The following is a 24,496-nucleotide window of genomic DNA, read 5'->3' as shown; positions in this document are numbered from 1 at the left end:
GTGGACTACACTAGCTAAGCAATTTACAAAAAATCTCTGTGCTGACATAGTTTACATGAGAATACATTATAAAGTTGTAGACCATGTAGAAACTTTGTTACAATTTCAAAACCGGATTACTCAGGGACCGCTTGTTGTACTGATACTGATACTGTGTTGAGTGAAGAGTTTGTGAGATATTTCACAGAGAGTAATGGGTGTGCCGAGATTTATGCAGAATGCAAATATGATAACATTTCATGTAAGTTCAATGTTAATTTTCTTGCAATTTGTCACAGCAATGGGGTTAACACTTGCATGCGCCATATCCGTGTCACATTCTCATTAGGGGCTGAGCCCCCCTAAAGGTCTGATCCTAGAATCGCCTCTGCTGCTACTTCATACTTGTACTCCACTACATCTCAGAGGGAAATGTTGTAATGTTTACTGCACTACATTGATCTGACAGCTTTTGCTTTATTGCTTCACGTTGGGCTTGTTTCTGCAACAGCTCATTGAGTATCGGATACAATTAAAACTACTGAGGAAATATTTTCCTTTGACATTGGTCCGGTATTAAACGAGATCACTGCAGTCGGAAACAGCGAAACAAGCTACAATGTAAGTTAATAGGACGTCAATTGTACAGCTTGTTTTTACGTTCATAAAAGTGCTCGTTTTGCCACTGACAGGCTCAGATTAATATTCTAAGTGTCAACATTATGGAAAGGATTTCTAAGGAGGTCGACCTTTCTGTTAAAGAGTAAGATCCTTAAAAAGTCCGCGAAATTATGTTCGCTGAACCCACCAGACTCCATGTAAATAAACAGTAATATTAGCATCGTAAAATGGGCATTCTAAAACATCTCTGAGCTCAGAGCAGTGCTTGCTCTGGCTGTCTTGAGCCTGTGCGTGTAGGGTGCACGACTATTTCATTCCAATTTCGGGTCTGTCAGTCACAGTGAAAACCGGGGTAATTTCCGGGGACAGCTCCAGCCGGGAACAGGTCACCGAAACCGGGGACTGTCCCCGGAAACCGGGGACGTCTGGTCACCCTACCCAAAAGAGTCTGACCCATGGATATATCAATATATGTATAATAAAAGCTAGCTAAGCAAACGACACTTGTAGTTAGCTACAGCAAATTAATTCAGGCGCGTGAAACGGTTGTGTGGTAAAATAAGGTTTATTATGTAGCAATAAAGCTGTAGGTTACTACTGGAGCCTGGTAAACGTGCTTAACGTTAGCTAACGTTAGGGGGGGCAATTAGTGAGTTAACTGTTAGCTAACGCTAATTCAGCTGTAGTCAACGACCACTGTGAGTATGAAACCGTTTGGGGGGGAAAGGTGGACATTTGTCTTTTATCTCGTTTTTGAAAGTTGAACTTAAAAGCATTTTAAAAAAAAAAACAACGTTCGATTATATAACGTTAACGTAAGCCTCCATATTGACCCAAGAGGCGGCTTTAGCACAGGTGCACCTCTACTCTGGTCACTACGGTAGCTCAGACACACTGCCCGGTGCTCCTTTGTTACAGTCAGTAAGGTATCTGAACGCCGCAGTCAGTCACTTCTGTTTATCCATCCCTGAGCTGTGCTGCACCGCTGCTCGACACTCTGCCCAGACTCATTACAGCTCATTATCTAGTGCCAAAGTTAGTGTTTCCTCCTCTGGCTGCCAGGTACGGTGCTTACATTTGCATTACAGCTGCGGGATATGTTCTTAGCGCTTTATTCTAAGGCTTAGAATAAACATGTTATGATAGTGCGCGTCGGCCCTGTAATCTCTCGACTAGAATTTAGTCCTGCGTAAAAGTCGGCAATCTAATTTTGCTGCAGCGACCAGCAGTGTTTCTGTGAGTTTAGAGTCACCTCGTTGTACTTTATATTATCTTTATTTATTAGTATTTACTCTCCATCTCGTATCACCATAGATTTACTGTAATATTATATTGGGAGTTGGTTATTTTAAAGGTGACCATCGGGTGAAACCAGGAGGAGAACTCAAAAACTAGGCATTTGGGCCTGGTTCAGGTTCGGGATTTATAATCAGATTATAGACGGATCACTTGCTGAGTTGAATAGGCTAGAAGTCTGGGTTCATGCCGGATTTTGAGCACTTCAGATTTTCCTATTCGAGCATGAATCCGGTCCTGGGGGAGAGTGGCTTCCTGGCCCCGCAGCAGCCCCACCACCAGATGACGGGCCTGAACGACTTCGCGATCCCGGAGCCTGGCTACTTCCTGGGAGAGCACGGCGGGTTCGGGCCCGATGGGTTGTCCGGGCTGGACCTGGGCGCCCTTCCGCCGTCTGGCCTCGCCTACCTGCACCTGAGCTCCCCCCTGCACCGCGTGCCCCCTGCGGCCACGGCGCTGCGCAACGACCTGGGATCCAACATCAGCGTCCTGAAGACTTTGAACCTGCGCTTCCGCTGCTTTTTGGCCAAAGTGCACGAGCTGGAGCGCAGGAACAAGGTGTTGGAGAAGCAGCTGCAGCAGGCTGTTGAGGATAACTGCGGAGGGGATGGACACCAGAAGCCGCTGACCAAAGAGATGGGGGTCCAGACTGGATTTATTGGGCCTATTCCATCCAGACCGGGCCTCATCCCGCTGCACAACGCCAACAACTCGGCCTACCTGCCCGGGGGCCTCCTCTCTCCAACCCTGAACCCTCCTCCTTTTGACAATAAATACCTGCCGGGGAACAAGCTCAACCCGAGCGCAGTCTCTACGGATTCAAACTCCAACCTCACCACGCCCCGTTTCTCCATCAGCCCGGCCCTGAGTCCCACCGACCCGTACAGAACCATCACCAACATCAACGAGAAAAACGCCTCTCACACCGGGACGAACACCAACAACATCCCCCCTCCTCCACCGCGCTTCCTGCCCGGGGCGATCTGGTCCATCAACCACCCCCGCCGGTTCGGCACCGGGAGGGAGTCATGCGCCACGGGCCCCGGGGTCTCCTGGACGCAACCGGACGGTGTCGGGGTCCAAATCGACACCATCACCCCTGAGATCAGGGCCCTGTACAACGTGCTGGCCAAGGTGAAGAGAGAAAGAGACGAGTACAAGAGAAGGTAAGGGTTGTGGTTTCTTTTTGGATCGTCAATTCTAATGCAGACATTTTGACATTTAGGTGGAGGATTTCTGATGCATAGTGTGTTTCCTGCAGAGGTTTATTCTTGCCAGGGTGAGCAACTTTTTCAGTCCCATGACTGGTCGATTATTAATATCCAAATACTAAGAATAATTGACCAATTTTCATATACATCACAATTTGGCAAAATCACATAGAAAACAATCAAATAATAGTTTTTCAATGAGTTTGCCTTGATTTAAAGTGAAACAATCAGTTCGCTTAACATCCTTCATTTAAATAACAGAATTTTGTAAAACAATAACACACTGTGATTACATTGTCATAAGATGATGATACTGAAATATTGGCCATCTGAGCTCTAGGAAGACCCACCACACATTCAGAAAAAAAGAAGAAATCATTTACAAGAATATCACAACAATAACACAAGGAAAATCTAATGTTATCTGATGTCAGGTTTACACAGTATCTTTAATCCTAATACATGTTGTCACTAATATTTCATCAGTTTAACGTGTAAAAGGAAACCGATATCTTGGTCGAGCCCTACAGTAGATGTACCATGTCTCTGTCAAATAGGTGTGAGGGTTGAGGTTTCCAGACGAAAAGGCAACAAACCAAAGTGTCAGATTACATTATGAGAATCATTGTCACTCTTAATATCATTACGGATGGTCTGTGACACCATAAAGATTATAGGAATGCAGGTTTAAGGGGGTTGTAAATGATTTAAGGCCTCCCAACCCAGCTCCTTTACTGGGAATGACTTATACCGCCGGTCAAACTAAGAAGTATTGACTTCTACTGGAGGGCAGCATCGAGCAGAGAGTCACTGTCAGGCTAGATATTGATCTTTAAAGTGCCACAGCAGCGAAAGGACGTGCAAAAACCTATGCATAGTACAAATAAGTGGCCTAAAGTAATATAAACTTAGTTGCCACTTTATTAGGCAGTGGGGTAGGACATCATATCTCAACAATACACTTTTGTTGTCATTATGTACCTACAGTAAGGTGTGTATAGTGCCTTACTTATAGTCAGGGCTGGGTATCGCCACTGATTTCTTGACTCGATTCCAATTCACAGTTTACATTCGATTTGATTTCCGATTTGATTCGATTCAATATCGATAGGGCTGGGAACCGAACATCGATATTTTTATGGCATCGAAAGAAATACTCCGATCCTATGAGTATTGAAAAATGACTTGTCTTTCGGTGCCAAATTTCGGTTCCAAAAGCGTCTGAGAGCGTAAGCACAAGTTTATCTGTCCTCTCTGAATATTGACAGAGAGCGGAGCTCCGTCACACACACACGCGCGCGCGCACACAGAGGTGCGGACAGAGTAAACTCGAGCAAACTGCAGTTTTGTTGAAGTCACAGTGAGTCACGGCAATGCCAATAAAGTGTTTTTCAAGTGTGGTTACAGTTTTTCAAAACTTCACGCAGACAGCGTTTTCTGCGATATGATTAATATTAATGGAGATGCGAAAGCGGTCGCTGTTGACGTTACACTTCCTCTGAGACAAGCAGGCACAACAGTAGTTTCTGTGCCCCGGTGAATGACTGACAGGTTGAGGTTGTAAGGAAAGGCAACTGTATTTCTACAGCACGTTTCAGCAACAAGGCAATTCAATTCCATTCCTTTGTACTTAAGTTAGTTCTCCATTAATTCAGTGTTGACAACAGGGCAGTCACCAAGTTTATTGTTAAAGGTTTGTGTCATTATGCAGTTTGCACTAAAAAGTCTTTGTTCTTTACATTCCTTTGCATTTTAGTTAGTTCAATATTAGCCTGTACACAATGTCATTTGTTCATTTATTTATTTATTATTTATAATATGTTCATGTTGTGGCAAAAAAGTTTCTCTTTTTTTGTTAATTTTGGCCAAGTTTGGATTGATACCAATCCTGAGTATCTGACTGGTGCACCCCTATCCAAAAGCACAACCAGTTTTATTAATGTTACTCTGAGTGAGCAGTGTTACCAGAATTTTTTTTAATTTTGATAACTGTTTTGATTCACAATTAAGGTGGAAAATAAAAGTTTTGTGTTTAATGTATTTTTGTTGATGTTGAAATGGTTTTTAAAACATATGGTATCGGAAAAAAATCGTCAAGGAACCGGCATCAAAACTGAGGTATTGAAATTGGCACCGGATTGAACGATTTTGAATGATGCCCAGCCCTAAATATTGGTTAGATAAGTGATATTTCGGTCACACTACCAGTTTTGTTCTCATATAAAAGAGATTCTGAGAGAACTAATGCTGTAAATTGTACAAGGAACCCTCTAACCTGGTGCACCATTAAACATATGAATGTTGACCCCAAAGCAGTTACATAGAGACATAAAAAGTGCTTTCTTTAGTGCAGAGGGTGCGTGATGCAGGAACGGTTTACCTAAAGCCATGTAGTGTGTTCCATTTACCTCGGAACTCGGAAGCCGAAGCTGGGAATGACGTCGCACCCGAGTTGAATGCGTTGCATTTACAAGTCGGATTTTTCATTGTGGGGCTAGCTCTAGCCAGGTTAGCCATTGTTAGTAATACCAGTTGATAACAACGCATTACGCAGTTTTTGAAGTTAGAAGTTGGACAGGACTGTCTGTACGACTGATGTGAGACACAAATAAGACAGAAGTGCTAATAACTGAATGTTACTACAGCTTTCACTACTGTTGATGCACGGAGCAGCCATGTTGAACTCTGGGTACTGCTAGGTTATCTGAGTTCCGAGCTCGGAAATCTGAGGTCAGGGGGCGTGTTTCCGACTTTGACCTCGGAAAACCTGACTTCCGAGTACAAATAGAACGCACTAATGAAAATGGGCATTGCCCTTGCCAAAATGTAGCCTAACTTTGGAGCGTTATTCATCATGACATGGATTTCTAAGATTGTCCAGTTTCACTCCAGCTTTAAAACGGAGCCTCTTAAAAGATCGATCTCAGGATTATATTAATCGATACTGCACCATTCAAATGAAGATCGATTTGAATCGGAAAATAATTTCTTTTTAACCCAGCCCTGCTTATAGTCCTCATTTTTCATGCTTCAAACCTACCGAATCTTGTGTAATAAATACTCTTATTCTAGTGCAAAATTGTAGTTTTTCATTTTAAATATTTTCAAACCTGTGTTGAGAGCTGTAGATGTTTGTTTGCTTAAGTAGTTTATTGTTTTTGTGGTGTTTTTCTTGTGCCTTTTTATCCCACTGATCAGAAGTAACGCTCCTACTTTAGTAGTATTCTGTACTATGACAATAAATAAAGGCTTTCTATTCTATATTGTATATATATATATATATTGTGTAATCAGTTTCCAGTGTATATGTACAGTATTGTTGAGAGCTGCTGTCTAATTTTGCTACCTCACTACCAAGCTTTCGCTCCACGTTGTATTTTGGCACTAAAGGTTTTATTCATCGATCTCTCTGAGAAGCTGAAACGTGATGATTGAGTAGGGTTGAGTGATTTGGATTTGTCACCCAACAAGGATTTTGCCAATTCACAGTTTATGCTGAGGTAACAATCTCGCTTTAATGTCCCTGCTTGCATTTGGTCATTGAGTGCAGTGCTGCAAATCGCCGAGCAGGACTGCTTTATGGCAAGTGTTTTCTTTTCGTTTTTACATTACGGGTCATTCACTTGGCAGATGATTTTGTCCAAAGTGACTTACAATAAGTGCACTCAAACTCTAGACACAGGAACCCAATGTAATAAAGAAAATGGAAGTGCATTTATTTTTGCATCAATGTGAGAAGTACCTTGGTTTTTCTGGTATTTATTGTACTAGATTAACCTGAAAACAGACATATTTCACAGTATAAAGAGTTTCTGTTAAGCAGCTAAACTAGATGGTTATATGCATATGTGACACTTGTGATTTTTAGGCAATGCATGCTACAGCTTTAATACATAAACTCACATTGGTGTCAATCGAGATCTATCGAAATCTGTTGAATTCTTTGTTCTCTTATCTTTTTGTGACCTTTCTCACTTCTGTTTTACAGCCGGATCTTACATGATTGGTTTAAAAGAAAAGCATGTAAAAGAAACAAACGCCTCAGGACATAGGCCTATAATTGTTTGTGCAGAGCAGGATGTTGTAAAATAATAACAAGGCGGCATTTGTTCTAATTTGCAGTTTGTGTTGCCTTTACGCGGAGGAATTAGTCTGTGACGTGTTAACCTCTATTTCGTCTGTGAAGGGTTTTGCTCAGCATGCAGCTTCTGTTCTTTGTTTTTTTCAGCACTGACCTGTTTCACACTCGTACACCGACACACACATTAACACACACACACGCTCCCACTGCTGCTTTATGCTCAAAAGCCCTGACCTCACTACTTTGTGCTTCAAGGCTGCTGAGACGTGATGCCACTGCAAGACAAACCTTCAGTCACATTGATTAGAGAACCAGCAGCTTTACTGAACAACAACAACACTCTCTGACCTACTGTGTTATTGTGCTCATCGTTTAAATTGCTGCGCACTAAAGCACATAAGTTGTACATGTTTGAAAGCTTTCAAAGTGATCTTGAGATAAACATGGTTCAGATATTTCCTCCTTTATTTATTTTTTTTTAGAGCATCCTGCTTCCTTAATGTGATTTTTATTGCAGGAAGGAATGATTCACAAGTGTAAAATAAATGTACATCAGTTAGGGAGAAACGCGCAGTTGGATTAACGGAGGGATGAGAATTTATTTTAATGTTTGTAGTTTATTTTGAAAGATGACTTTTTGGGGCCTTTATTTTTATTATATTTATTTATTTTTGGGCAATTCCACCTTTAAAATGCAGCACAGCTCAGATATGACAGGGGAGAGAGAAGGGGAAGACATGCAGGAAACCGTCACAGGTCAGACTCGAACCCTGAACCCTCTGCATCAGGGGAATGAATCTCTATATATGTGCGCCTGCTTTACCATCTAAGCTAACCGGCCACACAGGGACTTAATTTTTAGAGGACAACTGAAAACATGAAAGGGGGAAAAGAGGGGGGCGCATGCAGCAAAGGGCCGCAGGTCGGAGTCCAACCCGCGGCCGCTGGGTCGACGAGTGAACCTCTATATATGGGCGCGCGTTCTACCAGGTTACTCTACCTTGAAACATACCTTTTTCTAAATGTAGTAAAGTAGCATGGTGTGACTTTTTGGGAAGTAGAAATCATTCAAATTTTTGGACTTAAAAGAAAGATGTGCATGTGCTTTGCACACTGCTGTAGTTTTCAGGTGAAGTCACCATAGAGTGGCGAAGTGTAAGGTTGACTTGGGACGTCTAGTTTTCCATAAGTAAAAGTCTTATTCATTTTTCTTTACACAAGAATGTTAGAGCCCTTCAATCCTTGGGTGACATAAGTATTTTGTTCTTTGATTGAAAGTAAAAGGTTAGAAGCTTGTGGACATAGAACCTAAGGAGAAAAAGTCAACTACAACTCCTATGGTGTGTTTCAGTACGACACACTAGGCATGGGGCCAGTTACTGGTTTCAAGGTATACCGTAGTTTGACAAAGTCCCGGTTTCAAAACCGCTAACATTTTCCGTCATACCGTTCCTGCCGTATGAGCTGTTTATTTATGAGTGGTCAAGGACAGAAAGTGTAGTTTAGAAATCGCTCTCCCTGCCAGTGTGCAGTGTGTTCAACAATAAAATACATTGTGTTCAATGGAAACACAATGTTTACCCAGACATTTCAAAATAATGCTTTTAAAATAATCATTTTAAAGCTGTAATACTGCAATACCGTGAAACTGGGATATTTTTTGCTGAAGGTTATCATACCGTCAGACTCTCATACCGGCCCATGCCTACGACACACCCGATCAAAGAGCTTTACTCTGTTGCATGCTCTGCAGGCGATGAGCTAAAGTTAAAGTTTACATTTTATAGAAACCTGGCGCCTGCTTGTATACGTGAACGCTTTTTTGCTTTTTTACTGCTGGCAAGAGTTAGTCAAACTAAAACATTGGTGTTGACTCATAAATACTCCCCTAGTTATTAATCGTGATATGTAAACTCCTCTCAGGTTGCTAAGACTTCCGTTAATGTGAAAGGAGAAGTGATTTCATTTAGCTGTGACTGTAAATGCTTGGCTGCCTGTTCGTCGTCTGAAGGGAGGAACTGTCGGGGGAATTGTTGAACATGAGCTGTTGTTTTTCTCTCACGCTGCCGTCTCCCATGGTTCACTCCCTTCTCTCTTGGTCCTCTTCATTTAGTCTCTTTCTGTCGTTCTCTTCTTCCTCGTTCTTTCCCTCCCCCCCTTCCTCCTCCTCCTCCTCCTCCCAGCTAGGTTTTGTCCCGGTACCTGCAATGCAGCACTGGTCTGTGACCGCCAGCAGTGATGTCACCCAGTCTGCCATCGCTGGTCCTCTGTCTCCTCTTCATCTTTTACCCTCTGCCTCCCTCGCCGTGTCTCTCTGCTTTTAATTGTCTCTCTCTCTCTCTCTGCGTATCTTCATCTCTCCTCACATTTCTTCCTCTCCGCTGTTTTCTGCTCTGTTTCTCTCTCTCTTTCTGCTGTCTTGTTCTCTGTTTTCTGTTGAATTGTTTGCTGCTGTCCCTGTTGTCTCCTCATCCATCTCTGCCCTTCTGCCTGCACACACACCTCGTTTCACCCCACACACACACACCCCCTGTCCCATGTGAGCCTGTGCAGTAACCACACAGTCAGCCCTCTTGGGATTTCATTTTCTTTTGCACTTTCAATTCACTTTAGGGCTGGAAACAAATCATAATCACAATTACTTTGGTCAATATTGAAATCACGATTATTTAACACGATTACCCATTGACTTTTGGAAAGATGTTGCATTTATTGAACTTAAAAAACAGTGAAACAGTTTAAACAAATCATCAGTGAAAACACCTTGAACTGTGAAATTTCCCTTTATACTTTTATCGTTGAACTTTTTGAATTCCCCTTCAGAAGACAAGACAAAATGAGAGTTTGCTTGCAAAATATAACGTGCAAAATAATCGTTTTTCTCGATGACATTGTATTTGTGATCGTTAGGAGCCAAAAATCGTAATCAAAATTCTATTAATTCCACAGCCCTAATTATGTTCCATTAAGGCTTTATTGTCATGTTGTTGGTACCAGATCATGCACACTACATGGCCAGAAATATATGGACATTACACCCATATTTGATTGTTGAACATGTTATTCTAAAACCACATGCAGTAATCTGCTGCAATAACAACATCCACTCTTCTGGGAAGGTTTCATGGCTGCAGGGATTCACTCCCATTCTGCCACAAGAGCATTAGTGTTGTGCTGATGTTGGGTGACAAGGTTTGGATCACAGTCGGCGTTCCAGTTCATCCTAAAGGTGCTGGATGGGGTTGAAGTCAGGGCTTTGTGCAGACCAGTCAAGTTCTTCTTTTATTGTCTAAAATATCATTGTATGCAGTAGCATTAAGGAGTGTAGCCCAAACCAGGAAAACCAGCCCCAGAATAAATGTGTGTCCACATACTTTTGGCTCTATCATTTTTATACACACATTTTAAAAAAAAATTTTAATAGGCCTAAAGCTCACTCACAAAATTACAACATTACACATTACCTTACAAATCTTTTTTATATATTTTTTGTAGCTCCTTTGCACCTATGTGATGCACACTGTAATGTCAACTCTGTCACTGTACCAGTATCACCTTATGATAGATGCACTGTGAGGCTGCAATGACACTCACTTTTTACATCACTGACAATGATTTTCCAAAACGTACCAGCTGTTTTCCTCAACAGTACACTTTTCAGTTGTTTTGTGGTCAGAGATGTTTTACTGTGTAATTGTGCCAGCAGGGATTATTCATTGAAAGCTCTTTTTCTTGTTCCGATTTGAAAGTTAGCTACTCTTCTTTTCACCCTGTGTGTTGAGCTCTCTGTTTTAGCTACAGAGTGAGGCATCTCACTTCTGTTCCATCTTTGTTGGGAGTCGCACATGCGCAGTAGCTAGGTAAGGACTACTAGCCAGTCAGAAGCAGAGCATGAGGGCGTGACACGCTAGCAGCTAAGTGAGCATTATAACGTGTGTTACAAAGTGATGCACGTTCGTCACGTAAGTAAAGGCTGGACTACAATAGAGCTGTTTGGAGCAGTTTGTGAACAGTGTTTTCTGTTGGAGATGGTAAGTCCCTTTGGGATGGGCTTTGGGCTTTTTCACTTTGTAAACCTATAACATGCACGAAAAAGATATATGACACAATAAAGGAAAGGAGAAAAAAACCAAAAAGCATGATACGAGCACTTTAAAGTCTGCTGTTGCTATGAGGCAGAACAGGAGGTAGTGTCACAGAAGATAATTTGAGTGTACGTCATCCTCTCCATGACGTCCTAGTTTGCTGACGTCGCATCTCATGAATGACGTGCAGCCACCTGAAAAAATCCCAGATAAAACACACAACGGTTAGTGTAAATAATATGAAAGCCTTTATTATTATTCAGATGGACTCTTTTTGCTTCATTATAGCAAGCGTTGCTTTCATCCAGCAGTTGTGCCATCATCATTTATACAGATAAAGCAGCTTCAGTGTACCCAGTCAGACATAATGGCACCCAGCAGCCTTACTGCAGAGCCACGTGTTGAGACTGACAAACAGATGAGAGCAACAAGGACATTTGCTCTCTCGCCGTGACACCATCTTGTCTGCTGCATCTGTATGGGCGCCATCACATCTGTGACTCTATCTCTTTGGCTCTAAACCAAGGTTCATTTTATCGTGACAATTATGTGACATTTTTATGTGACAAACACACGTTTCACATAATCTGTGTAACCTTCATGTGACTTACTTGTGTACTTGAACACTGAAATTGCGAATTATCTCTGTTGACATGGAGGCAATCTGATCTGAGATCATTCCCCAGAGACATGATGTCACAATTTCAGTGCTACAGCAGCTCCAGCGGAGCAGTGTTGGTGTGAAGGATGAAAAGGATGCAAACATGGAAAAAAGCCAGAACGGCTGAGATGATTTGTTGATGGTATTAACGAAAATTCACCATTTCAGTCAAAAGACAGACGCACAAACAGCTGCAAAGCGTTTGGAACTAGCAGGAGAAGCAGCAGAAAACTAGTCTTGCAGGCGCCTGGGTATCTCACCTCTCGCCCATGTATAGAGGTTCACTCCTTGACGCAATGGCCGCGGGTCCCCCCTCTCTCTTCCCTTTCATGTCATCAGCTGTCCTATAAAAAAAGGCCTAAAATGTCCAAAAAATAATCTTTAAAGGTCCAATGTGTGGGAATTTCTCCCTAGCGTTGAGATCCTATATATCTCATATATATATATTAACTCTCTTGCGCCACACAGTTCAAAGTACATATTACAGCTACGGTAACCTTCACGCTTTTTTCTGATGACGCCGGTCTCTTGCTCTTTTCAATATCCTTTTTCTTTTTCTGGGCGAAGAAGAAGACTCCTGTTCCTGAAATTTGGATTTTGAATACGTGTGGTTCTCTGTCTTGTTTTGTCCACAACTCAAAGATATTCGGTCTGCTGTCACAGAGGAGTGAAGGAACTAGAAAATGTTTACATTTAAGGAGCTGGACTCAGAATTTTGACTTTCTTAATAAATAAAAACAATCGATTATCAAAATAGTTGGCGATTCATTCGATAATTGAATCTTTGCAGGTGTTTGGTGTTTTAAGCCCCCAACGTCGCTTTCCAGGCAGCACTGCCTGGAAGGCACTAGGATTAGGCAATGGTTAGAGTTAAGGTTAGGGTTAGGGTTAGGTGCCTTGAAGTTGACGGTCGCCTTTCTGTGTAGAGGTCAGCTGAAAAATAAAAATACCAAAGATAACACAGGAAAAAAGGATAAGGAAGTACAAACAGTCTCTAAATATTATGTGGTCATCTGTGCTACAAAGTGCTGATTTATCCGCATAATTCTCAGTATAACCAGCTGACTTTGTTCTGTGTGTTTTGTAGATGGGAGGAAGAGTACACAGCCAGAATGGACCTGCAGGAGAAGGTGGCTGAACTGGAGGAGGTAATGTTGACTGCTCCACTTCAAAACTCCATTCAAATATTCTTTATTCAGAAATAAATTGTTTCTTTTGTAAGATGCCTTGCCTCTAGCTGCACTTTCCCACGTACAAAATGTAGTTCTTCTGAATGCATGTCTGCTCTTCTTCCTTTAAACACATCCAAGGGATATAACCCATGTGCTTCTTCTCGTCTTTATTTTGAAATACATCAAATATATATTTTCAACAAGATGCACAACAAAAAGTTGTCAGTATGTGTAGTAAACTGTCCTCCAAATATTCATTTTATATTTTGATTGAAGGCAATCAGGAGTCAGGCTGAGCTACACCCTCAGTTATATCTCATTTATATATTTAGGACATGAACTTCATTTGTCTGTGTGTGTATGTGTTTTTGTGCAGGACCTGCAGGAGAGCGAGGTGTGTCAGGACGAGCTGGCTCTGAGGGTGAAGCAGCTGAAGGCCGAACTTGTTCTCTTTAAAGGACTCGTCAGCAACGTAAGTCTGCTCTGAGCTTTATTTTGTAAGCAAATGTTTAAAACTGACCAAAAGATTCAGAAATGAGAGGGAATTTGCCCCCCACAGTTTAGAATGTTTCTTCTTTGATGCATAAAGTCATTTTTTGGTCCATGTCCATAAGGATTTGCTGGCACAGGTTGTCCACAAGTGTTCTCCATGGTTACAAATTGCCGGACGACATCTTGCTGGATCATGACAGTGAATATAATTATAAGTACGCATGGCCGCCCTGTCAAAGACGCTTGTCAAAAAGTACTGGGGAAGCTTTTGACGCTTTGGGCACTCTGACGTGGCAGCATTCTAACTCCCTCAGCAGTGTGAGTGTCAATAGGCGGGGGGGAGGGAGGCAGGGAGGCAGGGAGGATTACCAATATTGCTCCTCTAACTGTTATTCAGAGCGCTGTTGTTCGGAGCACATTACATCTGTCAGCGAGGTGCAGAGGGGGAACGTGTAATCCTCGCTCCGGCTCTCAGACTCCCCTCGCAGGTTTAGAAACGCTGATTTCCTCTGAAGGGAAAAACGCTGAAAGAAAGAATGCCCCTCTGGTCGCTCAAAATGCTCAAAACGCCCAAAACGCGACGCCGACAGATTTGCCGTTTCTTGCAGCTGAGAGAAGCCGGCTTCCATTGAAAATGAATGACTTCCGGTAACTTAGAAGCTCAAGTCGGCGGCGGTGTGTACGTACAGTAAGTAAACTAAATAGATTATTTAGATGAATGGAAAATAGGAATCCTTTTTATCTCCATCAGAACCTGTCAGATCTGGACAGTAAGATCCAAGAGAAGGCCATGAAGGTGGACATGGATATCTGCCGCCGCATCGACATCACCGCCCGCCTCTGTGATGTCGCCCAGCAGAGGAACTGCGAGGACATGATCCACATGTTCCAGGTATGTTTGTGGCGATGAAATGGTGTGGTCCTTAAAAAAGATGATCCGCCTTCACTTTGAATAAACACGCTTCCTTCCAGCAGGTGGCCACGCCCCCCTCCACTCTCCGGGCCAGAAAACAGAGCGGCCAGTCGGCGAAGGGCGGGGACGGAGACGAACTGAGCATGTCCGAGAGCGAGGGAGGCGGGGCTAAAGACGAGGAGTCGTGCAGCACGTCGGCCAATCAGATCAATGAACAGATGCAGAGGATGCTGAATCAGCTGTGGGTGTTTTGGCCAATAATGTTTAAACACACGGACGTTAAAACTATGTAGTCGACATGTCTAATGTGTGTGTGTGTGTGTGTGTGTGTGTGTGTGTGTGTGTGTGTGTGTGTGTGTGTGCGTGTGCGTGTGCATGTGTGTTGTCCAGAAGGGAGTGTGAGTTTGACGATGACTGTGACAGTCTGGCTTGGGAGGAAACCGAGGAAACTCTTCTTCTATGGGAAGATTTTCCTGGATACCCACTGGGAGTGGAAACACAGGGAGAGGTGTGTAAACACACACACACACACACACACACACACACACACTATCTTTTTGTGTAACGGATTTAAATTTAAATGGATTTTATTATAAATAAAAAATAAAAATAAAATCTCTAATTAACACAAGTTTTCTGACTCATTGCTTTGGAACTGGCACCAATTAAGCTTAGTTTGCTTTGATTTTCCTTGAGATAACGCTATATAAATGATGTATACACTTAAACCAGTCACCTTTAAGTTACATTAAGCTGCTACACGTGCTTATTTATATTATGAATTTGTGTTGAATTAAAACTGCAAAAATAAAGTAGTAAAATGGACAATTCTAAATAGGAAATTTGTGAAATGTTACCCCAAAATATCTTAACCTGCATCTTTAAAAACAAATAGTGAGAAGTCAAAGCCACAACAGCATTAGATGAAACAGAAACAGCAGCGCTTCATGTAGCCTGCAGTGTCCCCATCCAGCTCCGTACAGATCTATTATCCCAGCTGGTGACGCTGACAGCTCGAGTCTATCTTGGTGACCTGTAAGCTGTTTTAAACTAAATAAGCCAGAGAGGCCAATGACCTGCTTAGTGAAGAGCTGAAAAAAACCAAAACAGATTAAAAGACCTTTACACACCTGTGGTGCACACACACACATGGTTTTTGTTACTTATTTTGGCTGCTCAGATCTCAATCCTTTCAGGACTGTGTGGTTTATTGGATTTTATTAGCCTATAGTATAGTGTTTCCATTATTCTGTCCACGCCTACATATTTTTTGGTTTGTATTTTTTATGTTTCTATTAAATTTGGTAAAAAAGTGCCGCACAATCTGGCTCCATATGCATATCTTTATTTATTCTGACGACGTTTCAAATCAACAATCAACAAAAGATTGATGATTTGAAGAAATGGCGGAAACTGTTATCAGAATAAATAGAGCTATATGGGGTTGGAGTGTGCAACACTTTTTTTCCTATTTTCAAGTCTACCTCCAGTGATCGGCACCTCACGACAACCCTTGTCGTGCGTTACTTTTCTGTTATCTATTACATTTGGTGTCTTATTTAAAAGTTTGTCAGCTAGCATGCTGCAGGTTTAACAGCAGCCCTGTGGCTGAAACATATTGATAACTGATGCTAGCTACAGCTCAAAATCAGCTATATAGGTGTAGTAAACAGTAAACAGTGTTTTTTTAAATTTCCCCTCTTTCCCCCACATACATTCACTGTCATCCAGCTGCAGCAGCAGGAGGAGTCCATTGAGGAGGTGATTAAAGACACAGAGTGTCTGTTCAAAACCAGAGAGAAGGAGTACCAGGAGACCATTAACCAGATAGAGGTGAGTCTGTTTTTCTGCATTGTATTTATTACATTATTTGGATAAAGGTGTTCATAGTCACATTGTGAGGAGAACAGGAACAGCATCGAAAGTCATGTCATAATGTTTTTATTAGTAGTTTAGATTTCTCAGTGTAGTTGGGACTGTTGTTGCTACTATACTTGTTAAAGCGTAACTCTCGCCAAAATGCAACCTAGGGTCTTTTTGTGAATGTACCTGAGTCAAACTTTTGTTTAAAAGCATATTTAGGACGGAATCGCCACTTTTAAGATTTACCGTATTTTCGTTTATCGGTCAAATGGCCTTTTGAATGGGAGTGCTAGGGGCACTTTTATGCTAGCCTCAAAATAGCTATTTTTAAAACACTAAGAAGGCTCAATACATCATGAAACTTTGCTCGAAGTATGACCAGGGTCTCTACACCTTAACAAAAGCATTGATAACATTGTTTGTGTACACAGAGTTTACTAAAAAGAAAGGTTTTGAGCAACTCACTGTAGCTGTTGTTCTTCCGGTCGCCATCTATCGAGCCAGTCAAAAATAGTCGAGGGAGGAGTAAAGATGGAAAGCTCCTAAAGCTTAGTTCCATATAAATCGTTATATTATATATATATATCGTTAGTGAAACACAATATTGACCTTGTATTTGAAAAAGGAGCCTCATATAGGAATGACATTTCCTCCTATGGAGTCCGTTCATTTGCATTCGGAGATTAGCTATTTTTGACTGGGAAAATGGCGGATAGTGTAAACAACAACTGATAACGTGAGTTGCTCAAAACCTTTCTTTTTAGTAAACACTGGGTACACAAACAATGTTGTCAATGCCTTCGTTAAGGTGTAGAGCCCCTGGTGATACTTGGAGCAAAGTTTCATGATGTATTGAGCTTTCTTAGTGTTTTAAAAATAGCTATTTTGAGGCTAGCATAAAAGTGCCCCTAGCACTCCCATTCAAAAGGCCATTTGACCGAAAAACGAAAATATGGTAAATCTTAAAAGTGGCGATTCCGTCCTAAATAGGCTTTTAAACGAAAGTTTGACCCAGGTACATTCACAAAAAGACCCTAGGTTGCATTTTGGCAAGAGTTACGCTTAAAAGTTTTGAGTCGCTGGTTCCAGGAAGTGTTTTTCCCCAATCTAAAAACTATAAAATAACCATGAGCCTCGGCCGCCGTTGCAGTGGAGAAGAGGCCAGTTGGACACGTTAGTCAGAGCAGGATCAAATTCAAAACATGGTGCCACAGTTGCTGAATTCACCCACTGACCCAGAATTTAAAAGTGAATTGATTTAAGTAAGTTTTAGTTTAAGTAACAGAATTTTAAGCTCTGTAATTAGATGTTTCTTGCTGGAATGCAGCTTGGGAGTCGTAGTTAACGCCTACTCTGAAGTTTTTCTATACACAAGCTTGTATCTTAGACTTTTTATAAAAAAAAAAGAACCAGGTGTTTTCTAACGCAGGTCTTAATCTTTTGTACTGATAATTTAACCGGGTGAGTTTCATGCTGATCGCCGTAGAAGCTTCAACTTTGAGTAATGTAACATTATCTGTGGGACAAATTTAAGGCTTCTTTCACTGCCGGACTGAAGCTCCTCCCTCTTCACAGCTCTATAGTATATAATACAAGTACGAGTATTTATTGTTAATAGATTTGGTTTTTGTGTTTTCTTTTCTTGTCAGGTGGACCTGGCCACAGCCAAGAGCGATATGAACCGTCACCTGCACGAGTACATGGAGATGTGTTCGATGAAAAGAGGGCTGGACGTCCAGATGGAAACCTGCAGGAGACTCATCACCCAGAGTGGAGACAGGTAACACACACACACACACACACACACACACACACACACACACACCCACACACATACTATGATTTTTTTTCGACATACTATACTATGACTTTTTTCGTAATTTTTCTACATAGTATACAATGACTTTTTGGTTACACTTTACTTGGAGGTATCTACATAAGAGTGACATGACACTGTCATGAACGTGTCATAAACATTATAAACAAGTCATGAACGTTTATGACATAATGCTTCTTTTAGTGTCATTCTGTTTTTGTCACGACAAGTTAGGGTTAGGGTTCATGTGTCATGACTGTGTCATGACAGTGTCATGTCACTTTTATGTAGATACCTTCAAGTAAAGTGTTACCGACTTTTTTCATATTTTTTCGATATACTATACTATGACATTTTCGACATTCTATGACTTTTTTCATATTGTTTCGACATACTACACTATGACTTTTTCATAATTTTTCTACATACTATACTATGACTTTTTTTTGACATACTATACTATGATCTTTTTCATAAATTTTCTGCATACTATACTATGACTTTTTTTTGACATACTATACTATGATCTTTTTCATAAATTTTCTGCATACTATACTATGACTTCTTTCATATTTTTTCGACATACTAAACTATGACTTTTTTTCGACATACTATTACTTTTTTCATATTTTTCCGACACACTATACTGTGACGTTTTTCGACATACTATACCATGACTTTTTTCGACATACTATACTATGACCTTTTTAGACATGCAATATGACTTTTTTCGACATACTATACTATGACTTTTGTATGAATTTTTTTGACATACTATTCTATGACTTTTTTTCGACATACTTTCTATGAATTATTTCATAATTTTTCTACATACTATACTGACTTTTTCATATTTTTTGACATACTATACTATGATTTTTTTCATGTTTTTTGACATACTATACTATGATTTTTTTTTCAAAATGTTTCTACATACTATACTGTGACTTTTTTCGACATACTATACTATGACTTTTTTTCTACATACTATACTATGACTTTTTTCATAATTTTTCGACATACTATACTATGACTTTTTTAATAATTTTTCGACATACTATACTATGACTTTTTTATGAATTTTTTGGATTTACTATACTATGACTTTTTTCTACCTACTATCTATGACTTTTTTTGACATTCTGAGTTTTTCATATTTTTTCGACATACTATGCTCTGACTTTTTATCAACATACTATACTATTACTTTTTCATAATTTATCTACATACTATACTATCAATTTTTTCATATTTTTTCTACATACTATACTATGACTTTTTCATATATTTTTGACATACTATACTATGACTTTTTCGACATACTATTCTATGACTTTTTTCGACCTACTTTCTAATTACTTTTTTCATATTTTTTCGACATACTATACTATGACTTTTTATCAACATACTATACTATTACTTTTTGATAATTTGTCTACATACTATACTATGACTTTGTCATGTTTTTCATGTTTTTCGACATACTATACTATGACTTTTTCATATTTTTTCTACATACTATACTATGACTTTTTTCATATTTTTCCGACACACTATACTATGACTTTTTTTCAACATTCTATGACTTTTTTCAAATTTTTTTCAACATACTATACTATGATTTTTTTCAAAATGTTTCTACATACTATACTATGACTTTTTTCGACATACTATTCTATGACTTTTTTTCGACATACTATACTATGACTTTTTTCATATTTTTTCGACATACTATACTATGACTTTTTCATATTTTTTCGACACACTATACTATGACTTTTTTTTACATATTACACTATGACTTTTTTCATAATTTGTAATTTATCTACATACTATACTATGACTTTTTCGACATTCTATACTATGACTTTTTTCATATTTTTCGACATTCTATGACTTTTTTCATATTTTTTCTACATACTATACTATGACTTTTTTCGACATACTATATTATGACTTTTTCATGATTTTTTCGACATACTATACTATGACTTTTTTTCTACCTACTATCTATAACTTTTTTTGACATACTATACTATGACTTTTTATAATTTATCTACATACTATATTATGATCTTTTTCATAAATTTTCCGACACACTATACTATGACTTTTTTCAACATTCTATGACTTTTTTCAAATTTTTTTCAACATACTATACTATGACTTTTTTTTCAAAATGTTTCTACATACTATAATGTGACTTTTTTCGACATACTATACTATGACTTTTTTTCATATTTTTCCAACATACTATACTATGACTTTTTTTCTACATACTATACTATGCCTTTTTTCATAATTTATCTACATAATATACTATGACTTTTTTTCAACATACTATACTATGACTTTTTTCATATTTTTTCGACATACTATACAATGACTTTTTTCGACACACTATACAATTACTTTTTTCAACATACTATACTATGACCTTTTTTTTTCGACATACTATACTATGACTTTTTTTCTACCTACTTTCTATGACTTTTTCATCATAATTTGTCTACATACTATACTATGACTTTTTTCGACATACTATAGTATGACTTTTTCATGATTTTTTCGACATACTATACTATGACTTTTTTTCTACCTACTATACTATGACTTTTTTTCATATTATTTCGACATACTATACTATGACTTTTTTTAAATAATTTTTCTACATACTATACTATGACTTTTTTCATAATTTTTATGAAATTGACTTTTTATGCCATACTATTTGGCTTATTGCTTTTATAAAACTGTTACTACATATATCTGGTAATGTTTCATTAAATAAACAAAGAGAAACAAAAAATACAATAGTTTATTCATTACAAATAGTCATTCTTCAACCAGCAATGTATTTCCACGGCGACATTAAGCAGAATGGTTACCAGGCAAAACACAGACACAGTTCAAATCATCGTTTTCAACTTACTGTGACATTTTTAGTATGTCATACACATCCAGGATTCAGAGGTAGAGTCAGTGCTTCATAACCACGATGTTGGCTGTTCAATCCCAGGATCCTCTGTCGCTGAGCAAGTCACTGAACCCCAAGTTGTCCACTTCTCCTAATAATTAGGATGGGTTCAAATGCATTCACAGAAGAAGAAACAATACTGTCATTTGAAAAAACTGCTTATAATATGACTTTTTCATGACATGCTATACTGATTTTTTTTTTAAATTTTTGACATACCATACTATGACTTTTTTTCGACATACAATACTATGACTTTTTTCATATTTTATCTACATACCATACTATGACTTTTTTCATATTTTTTCGACATACTCTACGATGACGTTTTTTTGACATACTATACTATGACTTTTTCATATGATTTCGACATTCTATGACTTTTTTCACATTTTTTTGACATACTATACTATGATTTTTTCATAATTTATCTACATACTATACTATGACTTTTCATATTTTTTCGACATTGACTTTTTCAAATTATTTTGACATACTATACTATGATTTTTTCACAATTTCTCTACATACTATACTGAGTTTTTTCGACATAATATACTGACTTTTTTCATATTCTTTCGACATACTATACTATGACTTTTTTCGACATACTATACTATGACTTTTTTTCGATATACTATACTATGACTTTTCATATTTTTTCGACATTCTGACTTTTTTAAATTTTTTTGACATACTAGACTATGACTTTTTTCGACATACTATATTATGACTTTTTTTGACTTGAATTTTTTCATGGCATACTCTTAGTTCCTCGAGCAGTCTAGGGAATAAGGGGAAGTTACAATAGAATTAAACTGCAGCAAAAGAATCAAATAAACTGTAGTATTTGTGCAAACAAATACGGAATTTATTTACAATGAAATTAAAGTACTTACAAAAGGTGTCATTTGCTATATAAAACTACTTTGTAAAACAAGTGAAGTGTATTAAATATAAACAGGCTGTACATCACAACTTATCTGGTAAACATCATAGCAGACACACTCACTCCAGGAGGGAGTCAAAATTCCCGGTTGGCTGATTAAATTTTAAATGTTTGCGTAAAAGTTAACACTGAAAGTTAATTGTTGACCTTTGAAACAGCACGATACCTGGGGCCTGTACTACGAATCTTGCTTCGTATTACAGGCCTCTGGGTATCTGAGTAATATCGTGTAACACAGTCAAAAGCTCCAAAACAGCTACTGACTGAACCTTGTGGTGAGAATTCTGCCTACAGCGGTACAGGGAACATGTGTCTGAATCCACAGAGAACCCTTCAGCTGTCTCCCTTTTCAAGTTCAATGTGAAGGAAACACTTTAGCAGCAGACAGAGTGAAAAGGCTAAAGCTACATTATTTGTTCTTCCTCTACAGGAAGTCACCCTCGCTCATCACACTGGCGGTGGATGACTCCGACAGCGAGGAGAAGCAGCAGCCAGCTCTCCCTGCTGAGACCAGCGGCGACTCTTACTGCGGCGCCAACGCCACCATCCCTCCTCTGACCTGGAGGAAACCCTAACACACACTCCAACACACACTGCTGGTAGAACACGTCACACCAAGGCTCTTCTTCTTGCTGATTGAGAGCCTGAAATTGAGAAAAAAACAAACGTGTTAAGCTGTGTAAAACATCAACACATCTAAAACTAGTGGTTTGTTGACCTAAGGTAGAAATTATTTTAAAACCAGCAGATGTGAAATGTCTTTTTTTTTTTTTTTTTATTATTTTTAAGCTTTTCTGAAAGCCGCCAGTCTGATGATGTTTGGTCAGTTTTACTGCACGCCAACTTGACAGCAGGTGATTTAGGGCATGAAGGTGGACTTAAATCTGTTTTTGGTGGCAGAGAAAGTTACATCAACATCCACACAAAACTAGAATGTGCTTGCAAAGCTTATTTGATAAATTATAGAAAGATTTGAGCTTCATCAAATAAGGCAATAATTCTTCACTTTTATGTTTTAATGCTGCCCTCCTGTGGTTATCGGCTGCAACTGCACATCAGTGAAGCTTAAACAGAACAAAATGGCACTTTGAAAAACAAATGATATTGTTTCTATTTTCCTGTGAGATGAAAAGGACACGTTTAGTGCAGGGGCCGATTATTTGCACAGTTTCTGTAATAATGCCTTTCAGCTGCAGGTGCACAGAGAGGCAGTAACGCACAAAGACATAGTTTGCACAATTAATCATTATTTATAATAATGAAATGCTTGTTTGGATTCTGTTTTTTTTATTTTATTGCTTGTAATCCTGTCAAGTGCAGCAGCTTTAAAATGTTGCACGTTCAATGCCTACCATTTTAAATGACCATTTCTGGGATTTTACTGAAGGTAAAGTAACTATTGAACAAAAGTTCACATTGGCCAGATCGCCAACTATCAAAGCCCAACTTGCCTTAAACTGACATACGACCATTTGAGGAATATGACACCCTCTCTGATAAAAGCATTGTATCTGCATGAGAGTGAAAGTTAGTCAAGAGGCACTGTCCTGATAATGCACGGTTTAATCTTCCTGTTTTCTTTCATGTGTAAATTAATTTAAAGAATATTTTCAAGGTACATATTTTTGAACTCCACCTCAAATTTCTTTCCCTGAGCTTTTTTGACGTCGTCCCTCCACACCCGTCTCATACTGTGTGAGTCGTTTATCTTGTAAAAATGCGCCTTGTATAGAAGACAGATGTAGGGCAGTAACTAATGATTGTCAGGAATTCATAAAGAAATCCTGACATTACTTTTTTATAATATGCCAGATAAAAATGTAAAACATGACCATTAGTCAAAAGCTTAAGATCTTCTGTTTACTACCATAGAAGACTAAAACTAGCAAATATACAGTGGCTTGCATAAGTTTATGAACCCATGCTAAAGTTGACTAAAAAGAGGAACAAAATCCATCTTTTGGAAATTGATCTTAATGCCTTAATTAAAAAAATGAGGAAAAATCCAACCTTTAAGGACCCCACTTTTCTTTGTGAATGAATAATGTATCATAAATAAACAAATATTCTTCCTTAAAATACAGGGGGCATAAGTAAGTACACCCCTATGTTAAATTCCCATAGAGGCAGGCAGATGTTTATTTTTAAAGGCCAGTTATTTCATGGATCCAGGATAATATGATCCTGATAAAGTTCCCTTGGCCTTTGGTATTAAAATAACCCCACATCATCACATAGCTGGTTTGATTTGCATTGAGAGATGATTTTATATAGTCATATAGTTCGAAGCTTCAATCCTAGCGTTGACGTTCTAGTTCTAAAAATCAACATTTGAATGCTGCGCATTTAATTTGCATTTGTATTCATTCTGTTTTAACTC

The 24,496-nt window shown here is 39.0% G+C and overlaps 1 protein-coding gene across 1 annotated transcript; it reads left to right on the top strand.

Moving 5' to 3' along the window:
* Positions 1-1,766: 1,766 nt before the first annotated feature.
* On the top strand, positions 1,767-22,804 carry iffo1a (intermediate filament family orphan 1a). Its single transcript, XM_078267190.1, has 9 exons — positions 1,767-3,062; positions 13,022-13,082; positions 13,483-13,578; positions 14,350-14,490; positions 14,571-14,752; positions 14,902-15,019; positions 16,243-16,344; positions 18,024-18,154; positions 22,547-22,804. Exons 1-9 carry the CDS (start codon positions 2,083-2,085, stop codon positions 22,689-22,691), a joined length of 1,956 nt encoding a protein of 651 aa, XP_078123316.1. The 5' UTR covers positions 1,767-2,082; the 3' UTR covers positions 22,692-22,804.
* Positions 22,805-24,496: the final 1,692 nt, after the last annotated feature.

The sequence above is a fragment of the Sander vitreus genome, chromosome 14 (genome assembly GCF_031162955.1).
Source record: "Sander vitreus isolate 19-12246 chromosome 14, sanVit1, whole genome shotgun sequence".
In the NCBI taxonomy this organism is placed as follows: Eukaryota; Metazoa; Chordata; class Actinopteri; order Perciformes; family Percidae; genus Sander; species Sander vitreus.
The sequence above is the reverse complement of the archived record's forward strand: the minus strand, read 5'-3'. Positions and strand labels throughout refer to the sequence as shown.

Coding starts and splice junctions, on each gene's coding strand:
- iffo1a (XM_078267190.1), top strand. CDS start 2,083: ATGCCGGATTTTGAGCACTTCAGATTTTCCTATTCGAGCATGAATCCG. Junction 13,083..13,482: donor AGGTGGCTGAACTGGAGGAG/GTAATGTTGACT, acceptor GTTTTTGTGCAG/GACCTGCAGGAGAGCGAGGT. Junction 15,020..16,242: donor GAGTGGAAACACAGGGAGAG/GTGTGTAAACAC, acceptor ACTGTCATCCAG/CTGCAGCAGCAGGAGGAGTC.